General features: G+C 37.2%; 1 protein-coding gene across 4 annotated transcripts in view; it reads left to right on the forward strand.

Annotated features, from left to right (window-relative positions):
• RB1CC1 (RB1 inducible coiled-coil 1) overlaps window positions 1–20965 on the forward strand; it is a 117266-nt gene that overhangs the window by 73394 nt on the left and 22907 nt on the right. For all 4 annotated transcript variants that reach the window (XM_032180790.1, XM_032180793.1, XM_032180791.1 and 1 more), the window contains exons 8-14: window positions 2166–2336; window positions 8638–8822; window positions 11462–11648; window positions 11729–11810; window positions 12669–12730; window positions 13714–13817; window positions 15880–16006. In XM_032180790.1, the coding sequence (XP_032036681.1) occupies window positions 2166–2336; window positions 8638–8822; window positions 11462–11648; window positions 11729–11810; window positions 12669–12730; window positions 13714–13817; window positions 15880–16006 (918 nt within the window). The remainder of the gene's footprint in view (window positions 1–2165; window positions 2337–8637; window positions 8823–11461; window positions 11649–11728; window positions 11811–12668; window positions 12731–13713; window positions 13818–15879; window positions 16007–20965) is intronic.

The following is a 20965-nucleotide window of genomic DNA, read 5'->3' on the forward strand; positions in this document are numbered from 1 at the left end:
TAATTTCTATAGCCTTGGACACTGTAAGGTAAGACTGTAAGACTCTCAATTATGTCTAAGCGTCATCTGTTATAAGGAGTGTTACCATGTGATCAGGTTTATACTTTTTTTTTAATTCTGACTTAAAAGTAAGTGGAGAATTGAGAGTAATATTAAGGCCTGCCCAAGGTTTTGAGCTGTCTCAATTTTAGTACTGTGGAAAAGGCTGAGTGAATGACTGTACTTCCCAAGTTGTGACGCTTTTATTTTCCTTTGCCAAAAACAAGTATATTTAGTGCTGTCTCTGAAAAACTTTTGTAATTGTCGAAGTCTGAGACAGTCCTCTGTTTTGTTTCTTTGATAATGCTACAAGGTGGCTTCTGATAGTTTTAAACAAGTAACAAAACCTTGTAGCTCAGTTTGAGAGAGAAGAAATTCATTTTGTTCGTACTAGTTAAAGTTGTACAGTGTTATATCCCTATATCTATCAATATTTTAAGAGACAGGAATTAAAGAGTTGCTTCAAAATACACTTAGTGATGCTGAAGGAAAAAAAACACATTTTAGTTGAATGCTTGTACCTTTTTCAGACCAGCTTGTAGACTTATTTGACCTTTTCCACATGTTTTGAACAGGCTATATTGTAACCGTGTACTTTTCTGTCCTTGCTTCTCTTATCTAGTTGTTTGTTTTTTTTTGTAGGGGGGAAAAAGGGGAAATTGCCCCTGCAAAGTTTTGTTCTTGTTTTCCTATCATAATTGGTAGATACTCCATCTATTCTGGCTACCACCAGACCAACTATAAGTGATCAATTTTGATTTATTTTCGTTTTCACAAAAACTCAAAAGCTTCAATATGATAGTTCCTAGGAAAACATTAATTTACTCTTTTTAATGCAGTACAGACAAAGGATTCAATCTTTGTTTACCATTGATTCAGTCTTTGTTTACCATTGATTTAGAATTATAAAATAGAATTAATGTGTAGCTGGAAAGGAAAATCAACCAAATAAATATCTCACAACACAGTTGTCATCTCAAGTAAATACTAAGAGAACACTTAAATGTGAGAATACAAAAGCCAATTTTTTTTTTGTTACTGTTCTTTGCTGTTCTTCCCCTGCCCTTTCCTTCTTGGAAATATGAACCATACCAATGGCTTATTGCAATTCTTATTTGAAACTCTGAATTCAGGTAAGACTTTCATTGAAGTGTAACATCTCAGAGTATGAGATTTGTAACAGAATGAAAGTATTGCATAGGAAAGCTTTTATACAGTCAAATATTAGATTAGGGGAAAATAGATTTTTTTATTCATGTTAATATTGATACATGTAAGTGGCTTCTTTAGAAAGGTGTAAGTACGCTTTGTGTTGTGGGTTGATGTAAAACCTGCATATTAGTGGAAGAAACTAGTGTTATGACAGCTCGTATGACCACATACCTGTATATTTCAGAATCATTAGTTTCTCACATAATAAAGACTTCTAATTTGTTTTGCTGTTTCCTTAGTGAAACTTGAAGAGTTACCCTTACTGTCTGTGGGTGTTGTAGCCTTTTAATGTTTCACAGTTTTTTTGTTTCCTAGATAATGGATCACAAAGGAGTAAAGTGAAACAATTGTATTAACAATATGTTATAAAAACTAATAGTGAAAAGTATTAGAAATGTACTATTTTTCTGTAGCTTGTATTCCAGTTACTAGTACTGATCTGCTTATACATGAAGCCATCAATTAAATGCTTTCATTTAGTGGGAAAGTGCTAATGGATCTTGCAGATCTTTCCTACCACCCTCCCTGTTGCACTCCCTACTGAGTCACGTTTGTCATTTGTTCTGATTATAGCTGTATAGACTCTATTCTAGTGTACACTCTGTCCATTGGCTTTAATCCTCACTGTCCCCTCATTGTCCCTTCCCCTTGCAAGGACCTGATTTGTATTATGATCTGGTTGGAAAATTTAAAAGAAGTTGATGCGTTGATCAGAAATTCACAGTCTAATTCAGGATTCTGAAACAAGTGAAAGCTGTAGGCACGCCTTTGATTCAAAGAAAATGCCTAGTGGAAATAGTATTAGAAATGATAGAATATAACCTTAAATATTAAGGTTATAAAAATTAATGTAGCTATTTCGTGTTACCTTTGAATACATCAAGTGCTAACTTTTTTCATTATTTTATTTCTAGCTCGATCCAAGGATCATCCAGCCCTTCTTGGCAGAATGTCGACAAACTATTGCCAAACTAGATAATCAGAACATGAAGGCTATTAAAGGCCTTGAGGATAGGCTCTATGCGTTGGATCAGATGATTGCAAGTTGCAGCAGACTGGTGAATGAACAAAAAGAACTTGCTCAGGTAATACAAATGTATATTTGTCTGTGACATTGGAAGATGGTAGACTTTTGATATGTGTATGCTGTTAAAGATTATAATGAAACAGTTGCATGTCTTAATGCAAGATAGTTTTCAATGTGTTACAGTAAAGTGCTGTATTTATAATAATTTGACATTTAAATATTTTTTACATCTTATGTTTTCAGTGCACAACTGAACAACTGATTATCATATTCTTTTAAATATTTTAAAGTGTTCTTTTTTTGATCTGAGAAGAGGAGTTACGACATCACTGTTGTATACTTCAGGAGTTACAGAAGGTCTGTTTACCTTCAGGTTTCAGATATGGAGGGATTTACTGTTTACCGTTACCCTTTCCCTAGTTCTAGGCAGAAAACACTAGAAAATCAGAGCTTGAGTGAGAAATACAGAATAAGAGAGAGACAGATTAATTTCTGTTTTTGAAGGGAAATGCTTAGTCCTTGGTAATTGTCCCTCTATAAAAGTACCTGAGAAGAGGTAATGTGCTTAATGGTTAATCACCAAGCTTGTAGTGAGGAGAGAATGTAGTGTGCCTGTATTAGACAGTGTCATTTGAAGTGGTAAGAAATTGGATGTAAAGCTTCTCTAAATATTAAAATACACAAACACATGAGCTGTACATTTTAAATAGTATAATGCTGTAGTAAAGCTTCTTCATTAAATACAGCTTCTGTGAAGAGCTTCAGGTAATTTTATACCCAATTGTCTTTTTGAAACTCAAAATACATTAAGAACCGTATGTGATCATTACCTGAAGTAATAGATGTGTAGATTTTCACCATTGCATCAGAATAGGGACCATAAAGAAACAGACAAGTTTCTCATTTCTGCTTGCATGGTGGTATATCATTCATGGGAGTAAGTGGGCAGTGTTCTTCCCTATCTTGCTGGTCAGCTGGGTAATCAGGGGCCCCTTTCAAGGCCCAGGGAAGAATTGGACTGGCAGTCATATAGGACCCAGGTGTTAGCTGCATCCTCTGGCTGGTATGTAAAGGTGGGTGCTACTAGTACTTCCAGCAGCATTGTTTAAAAGTGTAGACTGTTCTCCAATACTTTCAATGAGGAAATCCAGGCATATTTTTTTGTTAAATCTCAGTCTTGCATACATGTTACGTTGTAGGCAGGTGCTAAATCCAAGAGAAATTTAGCATGGTGGAGAAGCTATTCTTGCATCTCTCTACTTGGTTGCCCAGTGCTGTTGTGGTCTTAGCTGTGTTCTCCCTCTCCACTTGAATGAGGAATGTACCTCAAGTTTACCAATTCTACTTGAGTAAAATGCCTAAAAGTCAATTGGAAAGATACTTGGTACCTTTTTTTTAAATACCTCTGTACATTTTGATTTTGTGTCTTTTGAAGATTTATCAGACTTAAAACTTTCAAATCTTCATCTTGTCTTTTTTTTTTTTTTTTTTGTAAATTGGCTTTTCTACGTGTATCATAAAATACACAAGTTTGTTTTTAAGAATAGTAAGATAGCATTTAAGGTACCTGCCAATTCAAACCATTCTATTTTATTCTGATCCCTCTACCATGGACAAGGATACCTTCCATTAGATCAGGATGTCCAAAGCCATATCCAGCCTGAGCACTTCCAGGGTTCCACAACCTCTATGGGCAACCAGTTTCAGTGCCTTACCACCCTCATCATGAAGAATATGCCTTGCCTTATACTATAGATAGGACAACGTTATTTTTTTTTTCCCCTCAGTGAATTGAATGTTTGTGATTAAGTGCGAAGTGTGCTACTTGGATAGCTTTATTCCTTGGTTTTATATGGAACCATTTCTGTATATGCTGCATATATGATGGAAAAACCTCAGGAAGCATTTTCTAATCAGATGTAGGAAGACATGGTTTTTCATTTCATATACTTATATTATTTCATCTACTACATTTAATGTAGTTGTTTAGATACTGTTTACAAAAACTAGATGCTTGTAGATGCTTAATGTGAGATTAGTTAGAGCTAGTATGTTACACAAATGATAGGCTGCATAGAAATATTAAAAAGAACAGCTAGATTCAAAGGTTTAAGTTTATTCATATAGGCAAAGACTTGGGTATTTTTAAAGGGAGTGCTCAAAATTTTTGTGGTAACTGTTGATATTTGGTGTTACTAGAAGAAAACTCTAAATTTTCAATACATCACATATTTCAGCAGGGAACTATTTCTGTTCATAAAGAAATAGCAAGTGGATGTATTTTATGGAACAAGAATAAGGAAGATGCAAATGGCAATTCCAGTGGCCGTATATGTATTGGAAGCTGTATAGTTGTCTTTCCCAGGCTGGAGAAAGCTATGTTCCTTCTAGAATTTGACTTGACTTTCTATTCCAACTTAGGTTCTATTACTGAAATTCAAAACAAACTTAGCCCAGAGAACAGTCTGCTAGAAGTCCTTGTTACTTAGATAATTTGTTTGTCCCTTGGACTGTCTTAAGAGTTATTTTGTCTCTGGTTAGCCTTTTCTGTGAACTGACCTGACCCTTAAGCAGCCTTTTATATGAAAATTACCTTTTGATTTATGTACTTGAATAGTAAATCTCTAGCTGTTGGAGCAATGGAAAGCTGCTTTGTTAAATTCAAAAACTACTTTTCTCTATGGAAGCTGGGATTTGTAGCATACGCATATATAACTATGGTCAGTAGGTGGCATTATGTAATAACAGTACTCCTCTAGAAAATTTGGAGCCTCTTTAATCTTTCAGTATGGTTCTGTCCAGTAGCTTGTCGTTTACAGCATTTTCTTGTATTTGATTTTTTTCTAAATTTTCTCAATTAATAGTTGTAGCTCTTTAAAACATCAAAATTCACTTCCAGAAACTAGATTCATAGAAGTATCAGTCTTCTGTTAGTTCTGTTAACCATAGCCAACACACAGATTTTCAGATGGCTTTCTCGGTTCTAGGATTCTTCTGCTTCTCTTGAAGTTGATGAGAAAAGAACTTTGACTTAAAAGGGGGAGAGTTATCCATATTGTCAGTGTCATATTCTGTACTTTTATATCCCTTCTACTTCTTGACATCAGGGGGAAAATCTTATTTAGTTTAGTTTTGGGGGGGATTTACAGTGCTTCTAGGTCTTCTTAGATGTTAAGTACTGCAGTGACTACCACCTTTCCCTATTAACTATTTGCATTTAAGTCTAAAGTGTTAAATATTCTTTCTTGTTGCTTTTTTCATTTGGAAATAGGCACTGGGAAAATCAATGAAAGCACTATCATATCTGTTTTTCAGGACTCTTCTGAGTTTACCTTTGAAGCTCATGTTATGAATTCTTTAATTTTCTCAGGACTAGAAAGGCAGGAACTTGTTAGTACAATTGATTACTCACGTCTTGGATTTCTCCAATCTTTGTTTTCCTCTCCTTTTTCTTTTTTTAAATTCACTGTAGTTTTTCTTAACTAGCTGTTGTGGTTTAATTCCCAGCAGGCAGCTCCGTGCCGCACAGCTGCTTGCTCGCTCTCCCCAGGTGAGATAGGGGAAAAGAACTGGAGAGGTAAAAGTGTGAGAAATCATGGGTTGAGATAAAGGCAGTTTACTGGGTAAAGCAAAAGGTATGTGCACAGGCAGAGCTAAACCAGGAGTTCATTAGCTGCTTTCCAGCAGGCAGGGTTTCAGCCACTCCAAGGAGATCTGGGCACATCACACATAATGTTTTCTTGGGAAGACAAAAGACCCTGAACATCCCCCTTCCTTCTTCTTTACCCCAGCTTTTATTACTGAGCATGATGCCCTATGGCATGGGACATCTCTCTGGCCAGCCTGGGCCAGCTGTCCTGGCTGTGTATCCACCCAGCTCCTGGTACACCCCAGCCTCCTCACAGCATGAGGAGCTGGAAAGGCCTTGGCTCTGTGTAGGCACTGCTCTGCAACAGCTAAAACATTGAGGTGTTATCACTACTAGTCTCATAAAAAAAAAAAAAAAAAAATCCAAACCACAGCATTATGCAAGCCTGTACTAACTCTATCCCAGCCAAAACCATGACATTGGCTTTTTTTCTAGTATGATTAGAATTTTATTTCTGATCTGATTGTTCTAAAATATATATACATTCTTTCATCTCAGATATGCATGTATTCTTGTCTAGTTCATATCTGTATTTTTTCATGCCTAATCCTGTCTTTGATTTTGGTACTTGGCGATTCCCTAATGGTTACCACAGTATGTGCAATGTCTTGTCTTCTGTAGCTAAACAATTCAAGTTATTTTGGTGAGACTCCTCATCTTGATAGTCTCTAACAATTCTTCTCACTTTTTCCAGTCTCCATTCACCTGGGTTGAATAAGACAGGCAGTTAAAACGTTGGCAACCTGTTTTTGTTTCCCAAAGGGTCCTCCCCTGTTCAGTGTGGAAGTTGCACAGAGTTCACTAACTGCATAGCTCTTCCGTATTCTCTTCCATCTTCAGTGTTCATCTTTCACTTTCTTTTCATTACACTTAACTTTTATGATATTTTACCTTTTGATTTCTGTGCTTTTCTCATAAGGATGCAAATACTTACTGCAGGCTTTGTAAATAAGCTTTACAGTATTTTATATCAAGACCTCTTCGCTTTTAATATCAAACCAGCAATGACAGTAACTTCATTTGTCACCTGGTATATGTAATTCTATATGGCTTACTGTTCTCATTGACTTCAACATCAGAAACAAACACTTAGAACTAATATGTTTTTTATTTCTTTATTAAGAAAACAAAGGGTTAATAAGCTTATGGAAGCGCAAATGTAGCGTCCACTGTGTTCAAGCAATGTGTCAGATGCAACATGAAAGTGCCTAGCTGACCTTTCCCATTCTCATTGTCTTGCTGAAGCTTATTCCTTTCCCTACTTCCTCTTGTTCCACTGGTTCACCAGAAACAAGAAGAGTTTAGAGCAAATGTTAACAACTGGAGAGACTTATCAGCCCTCCCCACCATGATGCGTATGGATTTGCTGGAGACCCTGTTGCTTTATGGGAGGTGTTTTGTAACCCTTCACTGTTTGACTTCACTACTTCAGCTTTTTAAATATTTTTGTGTCTTTCTGGATTATTGAAGAGAAGTCGGTGGGGAGAATTTCCTTACATGAAACTTCTTCCACCCTCAAATATGGCGTTGATAGGGTGTTTGCCAACAAAACTTTCTACTTGGTTCTTAAGCAAAGCCAGCACCCTTTACAGGAATAAAAGAAAAAAGTGTTGCTGATAGCATTTGCTGTATTCTCAGCCCTGCAATTGGTAAAATGTTTCAGAGAGTCTGTAGTGTGGTCTAGATTCCACAGAAAATCCTGGTCATAATGCTCTTTTGTCCTTCGCTCTTTCATCGCATTTTCTGACACCATAGAGAACCAGGGTGAAATTCTAATTCCTGCCCCATAATAGGAAAGTTAATACCTCTGAGTAAAAACAACTATAAGAATTTTAACATCTTGCAAAAGCACTTAATGTTCCTCAGGCTGTTTTTTTTTTTTAAAATGCTTCAGTATTTGACTTTTCAGAAATTAACATCAAATTCAGAAATTTGTGAGGAACAGTTTTACCAAGTAGAATACAGAAGAGCTAATGCCAGGCAGTTACATTTTGGAATGATTAAGACTAAGTGAAAATGGATGCTCTAATAAAGAGTATCAGGCATCCTTAATTGTCACTGCATGCATTTACTTTGTGTTTTGAAGGTTATGCATTCCATACTGCATAAAGAAGTTCAGTAATTTGTCTTAGATAAGCCTTGCATGGCTGAAAATTTCATGACAATTATGATGTACTTCCTAATTGTCAGATAATGAAGATGATGTTTAAATTTGTACATACTACATTCTGAGGGTGGAGGAGGGGAATTGTTTTCATACATGAATTTGTGGTTCAAGAGGTAGATTCTTTAGCCTGCAGTAATAATACTGGATATGCTATGATGTTAAATCTTGGATATGCCAGAATTTAAAAAGCTGTTTGAAGAAATTAGAATGATGGTTGATTGCCCAACTACTAGTATCTACTTCTTTCTGCTGTATTAAATTTATAATCTTTCACTTGTGCTAGTTAGTTGCGTGAAGTTCTTAAAAGGTTGTGTTGGCACTGTTTGGAGATTAAATCTTAGGTGAGATTTATTTGGTATTATAAAATGGAAGTAACATGAGCTTGACACTTGATTCCTCTATGTAGGATTCTGTTATACCCTTCAATAGTTACAGGAAGTTTATTAAGTCTTGTGTGGTTGCTGCACAGTTGCTTGCAAGGTGGTTGCTTCAGTGCTTTTTGATTATTACAGACTTGTGTAACAAATGTCTTTTTTCTTCTAGGGATTTTTGGCTAATCAGAAGAGAGCTGAGAACTTGAAAGATCCTTCTGTTCTGCCTGACTTGTGTTTAAGTCATGCAAATCAGCTGATGATCATGTTAACTAATCACAGAAAACTGTTAGATATTAAACAGAAATGCACCACTGCCAAACAGGAGCTTGCAAATAATCTACAAGTCAGACTAAAGTAAGTTACAACTTCTCAACTTGGTATTGCAAATTCCACTTGCACTGATACTCTTAAAAAGTGCCATAAAGAAATCTTCAGTAATGCACAGAGGCTTTTCTTAATGGAAGAAAAAATAAAAGTTGGATTAGTTGAGTTTGTATATCAAGTCATCAGTAAGTATGAAACAAAATATTACTTAAGCTTCAAGAAAAAAACCTCTTAATGACCTTCATATCAATAAAACAATAGTGTTGAACCTACAATCCCCTCTCCTGTCAACCTTGGAAGCCATCAATTTCTTATTTAAAATTTGACTGGCAATTGATGTTTTCATAAGAGTGTAATAAATATAAGTAAAACGTTCTTCAGTAGCTTGTGATTGTATCAAAGCAAGAAAGCATGACATTAGTTTGTGATTTACTTGCAGTTAATGAAAAAGAATTACATGTACTGACATTGAGAACGTCATTTTTTTTTTCACGTAAGCATCATTGCCATATGCCATAGAAGGCAATAAGTAGTCTATATTGCTAAATGGAAAAACAGTTCTTTCCACTGTTAAACCTAATCCTTAAGCTTTATTTAATGTGATGTCAGATATATAGGGGAAGTGTACAGGCTTGTATCATTTCTTCAGAAAGGATTATGTTTATACTAGCTGTTAACAATTAGGCAACATTCGTGAAGGGTCTAGAGGGCAAGACGTATGAGGAGTGGCTGAGATCCCTTGGTTTGCTCAGCCCCGAGCAGAGCAGGCTGAGGGGAGGCCTCATGGCGGCCTGCAGCTCCCTCACGAGGGGAGCGGAGGGGCAGGCGCTGAGCTCTGCTCTCTGGGGACAGCGACAGGACCCGAGAGGACAGCATGGAGCTGGGACAGGGGAGGGACAGGCTGGGGGTCAGGGAAAGGGTCTGCACCCAGAGAGTGCTCGGGCACTGGGACAGGCTCCCCAGGGCAGTGGTCATGGCACTGAGCCTGTCAGACTTCAAGGAGCATTTGGACAATGCACTCAGACATTTGGTTTGATTTTTTGGGTTGTCCTGTGTGGAGCCAGGAGCTGAACTTAAGGATCCTTGTGGCTCCCTTCCAACTTGGGGTATTCTGTGGCTCTACAAACACTGATTCTGTTAAGACTCTGCTAAACTTGCACACTGGATCCATCAATCCATCTTTTTTTTTTTTTTTTCTTCTTGAAAAGATTACAGTTTGTATGAAAAAATTTAGTTTAAAGATTCAGGAAAAAGTAAAGCAGAGTCAGCAGTGCAGTAATGACAAAGATTGTGTTTGTAAGATGAATTATTGCTAGGGAAATCAGAATAGGAATTGGTCTGTCTTCAGTGCCCATGCATCTTCTCTTACCCTTCTGAAAAGATGTTTTTTTTTGTTATTTCACCATTTTTCACAAGTATCAAGGGTTAGTATGTAGAAGCTAGCTTACCATAAACATCAATTTGATTTCCTATATGCTGAAGTATTGGTGTAGCTGTGCACCTAATTCATAAGTTACTAGAGGAAAAGAATTGAATCCCTTTGGAAGGAGAAAGTGAGGCACAGAGAATGAATCCGAGGAGGATAGATCTTGAGAAGAATAAAACATAGACTTTAAAAAAAAAAAAAAAAAAAAAAAAAAAAAAAAAAACACTTTTTTGTGTCAAACCAAAGGTTCTTCTAGATTGCCTTCATCAGCAGCTAATAACAAATGACTAAAACAGGAATGAGGAGAATGCATAATATTTTCCTCTAAGAATATTTACATACAGAAGCAGTTCTGTGTTTAACTACTGGTTAATTAGCTTAACTAGTTCTTTTGAATCCACAAAATCCTCCTGGCTTTTGTAAGTTCAGCAGCATAACTGTTGTGTGGAAAAAGTACTTTTTTAGTAGTGTTACTACTACTAGTGTTGACTTCGTTGTATTTGTCGCTTTTACTTCACTTCTGTCAACGAAAATTTCTTTGTTACTGCAGGGGTGTAGCTCCATGTTATGACTTTGGAAAAGTTGCTGTAATGTTTCCACTCAGACACCAGTTTATCACCTTTTCAGTAGCTAAGCTGTGGTTTAATTATTATGGTGTCTGTTTGAAATTAGTGTATTGACCAAGAAATACATGTGTATATTTTCAATAAGGTAATTGGATGTGTGGTTACATAAAATGAGAACTTGCATGTTAGCAGGGTGGTTATTTGTAGTGAGTGAGTAGATAGTGTGAACTTCTGGGCAGTCTTTAGATCTTCTCTTTGACAGTATCGCCACCCCTGCTATTTCTGGATAATGCTTTTCAATGTTTTTAAGACTTATAAACAAAGACTAGTGTCATATTTGCTCTGGCTGTACCGACTTCTTTGTTAATTCTTCTAGAGAAAATTACATTACTATTTTAAGGTTATGTATGTTAAGAGTATTACTTACCAAAAACAATACCTTAAGTGTTGGTGAGCATTAATTTGAGTATTTATGTGGATTTTTTACTCTGAGAGGTTCATAGGGAAGACAACTACTGAATTCTGAATGACTTGGTACTTACAGATAGCCTGTTGTTGACCTGTGTAAAATAATATAATTGTTCCGTTGATCCAGAGATATTGCTAATTTTGGATAAATTCAAATGCAGAAGAGATGACTAAGTTGCTATCTTCTAAAGTGTAACCTGCTTTTGTAGGTGGTGTTGTTTTGTAATGCTTCATGCTGACCAAGATGGAGAGAAACTGCAAGCTTTGCTTCGTCTTGTAACAGAGCTGCTAGAAAGGGTCAAGGTTGTAGAGGCTCTCAGCACTGTTCCTCAAATGTACTGTCTAGCTGTTGTTGAGGTTGTAAGGAGAAAAATGTTCATAAAACACTACAGGGAGGTAAGTAAATGCAAAGGTTTGGTCTTGACAGTTTGTCAATGTATAAATTAACTACTAACTATGTATTTTTCTTTCTGTAGTGGGCTGGTGCTTTAATAAAAGATGGGAAACACCTATATGAAGCTGAAAGAGCAAAAAGAGAATCTTTTGGTAAACTGTTCAGTAAGTACTTTCTCTTCTGTGAATTCAAAGCTATGGTTTAGTATGTACTGTTGTCTTTAAAAGTAGCTAAAATATTTTAATTATGTTGTAATTTAAATACCTTCATGTTGTTTTTTGTTGCTTAAAAAGGGAACGTACGGTGTGCCAGGAGGTACTATTAGTAGCAAAGTTTGTTCATAAGTTATGTTATGATTTAACAAACTATTCCGTATAGATTACCCAAAATACTGTGAAAGTTCTAATTAGCTTAAAGCTTTCAAAAGAAAAAAATTCTGATTACTACTCTTAAATGCAGTTTCTGCTTGAACATGTACAAGCTTTAAATAGCACTTGTGAAACCATTACTGAATATTTGAGTATTGGTACAGCTTCATCTGTAGTTCTTCAGGAAAGACAAAAACTAAAGTTTCACGTATATAACACTTGACCAGAGGCTTAAAAAAAAAGTATGAAGTTTGATTAAAAAAAATAAATCAGAGAAACTGGATTTTTCTATTAAATCTTCATCCTATGTTCTAAATGAACTACTAAAATAAGAAAATTGAGTAAAAGGTTATCAAAATTTTGGGAAGGAGATTTGTAAGATTACAAAGAAGAAAATTTGAAAAACAACTTGAAGATTTTAAGAGGTAAGCACTAAGGGAACTATCTCAAATGGAGTGCGAAGTTGTATTTTTCATGGTGGGTTTTGCATGATGTTCCATGCAAAAAGCTTCACTTTTTGTTAAGAAATAGCATGGTTGGTAATACTTTCAAATTTAGTTCAGTTGTTAAACTCTTTCTCTTGAGGCAGTGTTTGTATGTTGCATTTATTTATTTTGCAGTTTAAATAACCACTCTTTTTTTTTCTTTGCCCAGGGAAATCTTTTCTAAGGAATCGCTTGTTTAGAGGACTTGATTCCTGGCCTCCGTCATTTTGTGTATGTACTCGGCATCTTTGTTTCTTTCATATTTGTAAACAGTACTTTTGTAAATTAAACTAGGCTTAATTCATGTGATATGCCTGTCACATTGCTCTGACACAAAAGAAAGAGCTAGAAACTAGCACTTTTTTGCTATTTAAAGTGACCTATATTAATGTCGGTTCCTAACTTGCTTTGCAGTGGGAGAGGAAATGTCAGTTTGATACTCCTTTTTAACAAGGAGTCTCTGAAATTGAAACAAAAAAAAAAGCTGTTGATCGGAAAGCTGAAGCCAGGAGGGATAATTTACCCATGTAATCCAATATTTTGAATAATACGGCCATAAAATTAATCATGCTGCGAAAGCAAGTAAAAGGTTTTCGTGTTTTCCCGTAATTACTAGACGAGTGGAGCAGAGTTTTCATCTCTTCATTGGTTGATAACATGATGGTGAAAAAGTGTAGCTATAATCAAGCATTGTCTATTAAATTTAATTTCACGCAGACTGGTTAATTCAAGTAAAATCTATCTCTGATTCTAATGTTGCCATCTTATTTTGCCTTGTTTACTCTTTTCAGCTTCTATTTTGCAGCTTTTTTTTTTTTTTTGAAAAGATGCTGGGAAGAAATAAAAATTGTACTTGTCTTATTAAACACTGAACTGGATTGATAGTTAAATGTCTGTTTAGCAGCACAATAAGTAAAGTTTCAGTGCCATCTCTTAACTTCTTAAATCAGTAATGTTTACAAAGCTTGGTAATAGGGAGACAGTATTGATGACAGAGGCACTATGGATAATGACTGTAAATGTAAATTAATTTTTTAGGGTTGTTTGGGTGAGGGTGTGGCTGGACATGGTTCCCTTAAAAGGATACTGAATTCTTTTGTGAGATCAGTTTGTTAAACTTCTCCATTATGAATTAGGCTCCTTTTTTGAGTCATTCCTTAGTCATCTTGATATCACCTTCATAACAAAAATCAATTAATTTCTTCTTAATACAGACACGAAAACCTCGCAGATTTGACAGTGAGCTTCCAGATATCTCATTAAGTGACTTGCAGTTTTTGCAGTCATTTTGTCCTTCAGAAGTACAGCCGTTACTCAGGTAAATCACCTTTTTAAACTTTGTGCAATGTGGGGGTAGCTTCCCTTTCTGTCCTGCTTCCACCTCCAATTTATTTCGCATAAGGAACAGACAAGGATATTTTTTTAAACTGATATTCTTAAGCAATGCTCTTTTGCCCGCTTACTGCAGATGGATGTTACTTACATGCTTATACACAAGTTCAGATGACCTGAACACATGTATGCCCTATGTATTCTGTATGGAGATGTAGAGTATGTTGGACATTGCTCTAATAGTGAGCTTTCAATTTATATGTCTTAAACATGTTAAAAAAAAAAAAAAAGTACAAAATAGGCAGGAGCAAGTCCTGTGTAAGGTCCTGTCTAGGATGAGGTCTATCTATATCACCATAATCAGATGCTACAGGTATCTATCATCCTCTGTTCTAACAAACGTGGCTGTAGTTAAAGATTTTTCTCAGATTTCATTTTCTAGCTCCAATGCCATAATCCCACAAAGGATGGTAATATAAAAAGGAGTTGCTCCAGTGTCATTTGTCAGGTTCACCAACAGTACCAACCTGCAGCCTGTTACTGGTGCACAGTGCAGGAGCTGAATTGACTGCGTTTTTCACTTTTATGTTTACTGGCATTCTTGTTAATTCAGAAGTCCTGGAAATCCTCCTGGTGCTATGGCTGCTGACGTTAAACAATAAGTATAGTGAGCTTAGTGTGCTTGAGAGTGAATTTGCCATAGATCACAATGCAACTGATAAACCATTCTAATTTCCTCTTGTTACACTGTTAAGTTTGCTTCTGAGTCACTGTGGAGATAAAATGAAAACTATTATAATATGTATTGCTGATATTTGCTGTGAATTTTACAACCTTCCTAGTAAATCCAGACTGAGTTCAGGAATAACTTTGTTTTTCTATTGTCAGGAAATCATCAGTAACAAAACTGTTGTGGGTTACTGATGTAATGATAGAGCTTTCCACTTGATGGCAATAGAGGTGGAATTATGTCATGTTCACTCTGTTTTGTGTTTACATTTGGTGGCAATGTTGATGACAGTGGAGGACTTGTAACTTGAGTGGGCTGAGTACCCCACCTGGGTACACTCTGAACTTCAGAACAAACTTTAGAGCAGTGCTTTGTCTGGTATTTTCATTTAATATCAAAAAAAACAAAACAATCGGCAAACTAGCAGTCTGAAACCTAGCACGGAATCCTCTCCTATCATCACCAGCCCCCTGAGCTGCATAATTAAATGCTTCTGTTATGCTTTTATTTACTTAGTGTTTCAGTCTTCTCAACTGCTAAATTTAAGCAATTACTGAAATCTTAATTCTATAAAATTCACTAGATGCTACGTGCATCTACTACATAATGTTTTTATCTAGTGTATATATACTATTATCTAGTATATTTGAATAGAGAATGCAAAATACAGTGAAATATAATCTGTTTTTATTATGTTGCTAGTCTAAATTAACTTCTGCTTCATGACTTCAGTGGAGTAATTCCAAACAAATAGCGTGGAGGTACAGGCTCTCAAGAAAAATGGAATAAATATTACTTTTATGGAGGTTTAGGAAACTTGCAATTGAAATCTTACAGTGCAAAACATGCAATGTGATCACAAAACATTATTCAGCCTTTTGATCTATCGTTGACAAAGAGTAATTGAGAATTAATTGTTGCTTCAAAGGAAGAGCTGGATTGGAGTGAATCCAAGAGAATAATCGAGTCATAAGTGCTTCAATTACGCATCTAATCACCATCAATTCTCTTCTGTTAGTGTTGTTGTAACTCTAGGTACTAGTGGTAAATGTTTCCCTCAGAAGGAAAAACTCTATATTACTTCCCCATTACTGTGTTTACAGTTATTTAGTACTTAAGAGCTATTGAGTTCTTATTTTAAAGCACAAATACCAGGTGTTTCTGTGGATTTTCCATGTAAAATAGATGAAACGAAGAAAATATAAACTTTATACAGAAGAAAGTTCAGTCTTATTGAAATATCTATATAATATGTTAATATATTTGAATATTAGATGTAACAATAAGGGGGAAAAGGTAATCCTGTACTGTTTTTAAGGGTTCCCATACTATGCGACTTTGAACCTCTTCACCAGCATGTACGTGCTCTACATAACCTGGTAAAAGCAGCACAGAGTTTGGATGAAATGTCACAAACCATTACAGACCTGCTGAATGAACAAAAGGTATGTGCTTTTCTTTTTACCAAGAAAATAGAATACTGGAAAATAGTTGTATATCTTCATAATATTGCTTTAGCTGAAAGAAACTTTGTTGTTGCAGACATGATTAGCTTTTCTCATAACTGCATAGTAATTGTTTCCTTTCTGATGAGTAAAATGAGCCTATTTAGAAAGCAGTCTAAAGATACTAAACATTTATCAGATGTTTATATTTTACAGAAGTTTTAAAACTAGGAGAATAAATTAAAGAGTCTAATAGAATTATTCTGTTAATATTTTTCTGCCTTTTGTGAGCTTCTGTGTGTGCAATGTGTATATTTTGCCTATGTTGCTTTAGCTTGTCTTTAAGTTTGTTCTTTCTCTAGATACTTGCATTGCTTTTTAAGTCTTTCTGGCACAAACAGGTAAGGTAGAATTCAGAACCTTAACTGGTTGGCCCCATTAATCTGCATATTGATGTGTCATCTACTCCTTTTGTTGCAGTCCTGTTTCCTGGGGAAGTAATATGTGCAGTTCTTCTTTGAGTATAGAAGAAATAGATGGGAAAAACTTCTTCCTCATTTCACTCTACTGTTAAGCAGATACTTTGCCCTAGAAACTCTTCCTGTCAATCACTTTTGATTCTACACATTCTGCCTCTAACTTTCATAGTGTGCTAAATGGAGTCCTTTTTGCTTGTGACTGTAACCTGTCCTGTTGACTTCAAGCAAAAGTTTACACATCGCTTAAAGTTGACTGCTTCAGATTGGGCTTCTCTAGTAGTTGTATAGAATTTTTGCAGGACTGCATGGTATCTACAGTATGTGTTCAGATACATTGTGATGCTGACTAGAAGCAATTTTTGTATTGAGCCTGTTCTAGTCCAACTGAAATTTAAGGTATATGCTTCAAATAGGTTGTTACTATTTTATCTTCAAGATCATGTGCATGTTCAATTTTGAATTAGCAAATTCCTGCTTAAACTATATGGATGAAGTTCTCTTCTTTTTACTCCTTTGAAATCTGAACAAGAGATTTACTGGAAGTCTTCTATTTATATAAAGTCTGAGATCTGTGCTGTTCTTCATTCTGAAATATAAAAAACGGGATGCTATTTGTCAGCTTAGCTCTTTTCTATTTATGAAGATTGCTTTCTCTATGAGCAGCTGTTATGGACAAGAGGGTTAGGGCCTGATTGTATTAGAAAATGGAACGACTAGGAGTAGTATAACTTCTGTGAAGTCTGGGAGTTTTCTGAATATACTCTTCCACCACACCATGCTATGGTATGTAGAAGTCCACCCCCAACTTGGAGCATACTGAAATTTATCTCTTAAGAAACCAAGTCAGTGACGGGGGTTCTAGGGAATTCTTAATTACTGAAGTTTGCAGTGTCAGGATAGCGTAAAATAAATCAAGAGAGTAACTTTTAATCCAAGATGTACATAACAGTAGAACAAGAAACAGGAAAGGTGCCTTGTTCAGTCTTGATCATAGAATCATAGAATTGTTAAGGTTGGAAAAGACCTCTAAGATACCTGATCCAACTGTCCCCCTATCACCAATATCGCCCACTTAACCATGTCCCTAAGCACCACGTCCAACCTTTGCTTAAACACCCCCAGGGATGGTGACTGTACCACCTCCCCAGGCAACCCATCCCAATGCTTGACTACTATTTCTGAGAAATGTCTCCTAATTTCCAATCTGAACCTCCCCTGGCACAACTTGAGGCTGTTCCCTCTAGTCCTGTTACTAGTTCTGTATGAGAAGAGGCCAACCCCCTGCTCCTCACTTCTTTTCAGATAGCTGTAGAGAGCAATGAGGTCTGCCCTGAGCTGCCTCCTCTCCAGACTAAAAAACCTCAGTTCCCTCAGCCACTCCTCATAGGACTTGTGCTCCAGGCCCTTCACCAGTTTTGTAGCCCTTCTCTGGACACATTCCAGGGTCTCTGTACTTCTTTTACTGAGGGTCCCAAAACTGAACACAATACTGGAGATGCAGCCTCACCAGAGTAGAGCACAAGGGGACAATCACCTCCCTGGTCCTGCTGGTTATGCTATTCCTGATACAAGCCAGGATGCTGTTGGCCACGTGGGCCAAGGTGCTCATGTTCAGGCAAGCATCGTTCAACACCCCCCAGATCCTTTTCCTCTGCAGAGCTTTTGAGCCACTCTGTCCCAAGCTCTAGCACTGCATGGTGGTGTTGCGGGCAAAGTGTAGGACCTGGAACTTAGCTATGTTGAACTTCATCCCATTGGCCTCTGCCCATCGACCTGTCCAGGTCCCTCTGCAGGGTCTTTCTACCCTCCGGAAGATCGACGCTTCCCCACAACTTGGTGTCATCTGCAAACTTACTGAGGATGCCCTCAATTACCTCATCCAAGTCATCAATAAAGAGGATGGGCCCCAACACCGACCCCTGGGAAACACCACTGGCGATTGGTCACCAGCTGGATTTCACTCCTTTCACCACCACTCTCTGGGCCTGGCTGTCTAGCCAGTTTCTAAGCAAGCAAAGCGTGTACCTGTCTATGCCATGGGCTGCCAGCTTCTCCCAGGGCATGCTGTGAGACCATGTCAAAGGCCTTGCTGCAGTCTAGGTAGACTACGTCAACAGGCTTTCCCTCACCCACCAGGTGGGTTACTTGGTCATAGAAAGGATAGTTTCTATTGCTCTGAAAGTCCACCTAAATATTGGTTCAGACTTTGTTTATCTGAGAAATTTGTATCTGTATCAGGCTTTACAAAAAATGCTTGCCAAATCAGGATCTGTTCTATCCACATTTTTTTGCTATTCTGTGATCAGTTTGGATTCTTGGCTGACTCAAAAATGTCAAATGCCTAGACAGATTTGGATAATTCTCTTTCCTTTAAGTAAATTAAATTACAGTCAGAGTTGGGCAACTCGTGATGTCATCTTGAAAATGCCCATCTCTGTATGTCATTTCAGTGATTCATTTGAACATCTTTTTAACTGAATCAAATAGGTCTGTTGAAGGCATTTTTCTTTGTCAGTGTTCCTGTTATCATTTGGTAGAAGACTGGGCCCTTTCTCTGTGTCACTTTGTTTTGCAAATGATCTAGAAGTATTTTTTATTTGTTTTAAGTCACAGAGCATAATCAAGGAAAGGCTTGGGTTGGAAAGGACTTTAAAGATCACCTAGTTCCAACCTGGTCTTGAACATCTCCAGACGTGGCATCCACAGCTTCTCTTAGCAACCCATGCCAGTGCCTTACCACCCTCAGAATGAAGAATTTCCTCCTAACCTCTAATCTAAATCTCCCCTCTTTTAGTTTAAAACCATTTCCCTTTGCCCAGTCATTACCTACCCAAGCAAAAAGTTGTTCTCCATCTTTTTTATAAACCTTCTTTAAGTACTGAACCCCTCCCCGTTTAAGTACTGAAAGATCTCAGTGAGGTCACCCCGGAGCCTTCACTTCTGTACCCTGAACATCCTCAGCTCTCTCAACCTTTCTTCAGAGGTGCTTCAGCCCTCTGATCATCCTCATGGCCCTCCTCTCAACCTGCTCTAACAGATCTACATCCCTGATTGCATATGCTCTTTTGTTTTTGTTTAAAAATGATTGAGATAACATCAAAGTGTCCTCTTGTCCTCAATATTGCTAGGAATTTCTAATCACGAGCCAGCAATGTGCCCTTGTGGCCAAGAAGGCCAATGGTATCTTGGGGTGCATTTAGAAGAGTGTTGCCAGCAGGCCAAGGGAGGTGATCCTCCCCCTCTGCTCAGCCCTGGTGAGGCCACACCTGGAGTATCATGTCCAGTTCTGGGCTCCCCAGTACAAGAGGGACATAGGACTGCAGGAGTGAGTTCGGAGGAGGGTTACAAAGATGATTAGAGGACTGGAGCACCTGTTGTATGAGGACAGGCTGAAAGAACTGGGCCTGTTTAGCCTGGGAAAGAGAGGACTGAGGACAGACCTCATTAATTTATATAAATATCCGAGGGGAGAGTGTCAAGAGGATGGAGCTGGTGTCTTTCCAGTTTTGCGCAGTGACAGAATTGAGAGGCAGTGGACACAAACTGAAGCACAAGAAGTTCCAGCTGAATATGAGAGGGCACCTCTTCACTGTGAGGGTGACAGAGCACCAGAACAGGTTGCCCGGAGTCCACAGGTTGTGGACTCTTCTTCTCTGGAGATACTCAAAACCCACCTGTATGCCATCCACACAGGTGGCAGGCAGGAGGAGCCTGGTTCTTCAAGTTGAACTGTGATAGTTTTTCAGGCTTCTCGATAGTGCAGCAGTTCAGCTTTTTCTGGGTCAGGTGGGAGTTCAGCTTCTGTGGCTGATGCAGGAGGATCCTCTTTTGATAGCTGCTTTAGGAAGGAGAAGAAATATGTGTCTGCAGCCAAGTGAACAAAGAGTAAGTTAAAGGGAATCCAGTAACTGATCGGGGATGCTAATAATATATTCTAAGTGTCCCCTTAATTCTTACCAATCCAGCTTTGATGAACATGGATAATACGCATTTTTATCTGAGGTTTCTTTTTTTTTTTAGCATTACATCAAAGTATTTAAAGAACAATGTTGTTTGTTTTTAATTTGTTGCTATTTGAAATGTGTTTTTCTTTGCTTTCTGCTTTTTCTGTTTCATTTAGTGGTCTCACAAAGATTGCTGTGTCCTTTTATTTCTATAATACAAAGTTTAATCTGATTAATGATTGGGTTAAAGATACCTAGGAGAAAGTTAAGGTGCCCATAGCAGTGAGGTAAGAGGATTAAGGTGTCTTCTCCGTGGTTAGCAGGTAATTAACATGTGCAATCCTGTGGTGATAAGAGGTCCTAATGTAAGAGAAGGCTTTTCAAATGAGATTATGTATATAGCATTTGTTCTAGTTGAATTCAAAATTTATCGCCATTTGTAATCCTTTGAAGAGTTGCACAACTCCTTGCCTATGATTTTATCTACTGATATAACTAGAACAAGGCATGTAATCTAGTAACACCTCAGAGCATTA

Source organism: Aythya fuligula, chromosome 2, assembly GCF_009819795.1.
Source record: "Aythya fuligula isolate bAytFul2 chromosome 2, bAytFul2.pri, whole genome shotgun sequence".
NCBI classification, from domain to species: domain Eukaryota; kingdom Metazoa; phylum Chordata; class Aves; order Anseriformes; family Anatidae; genus Aythya; species Aythya fuligula.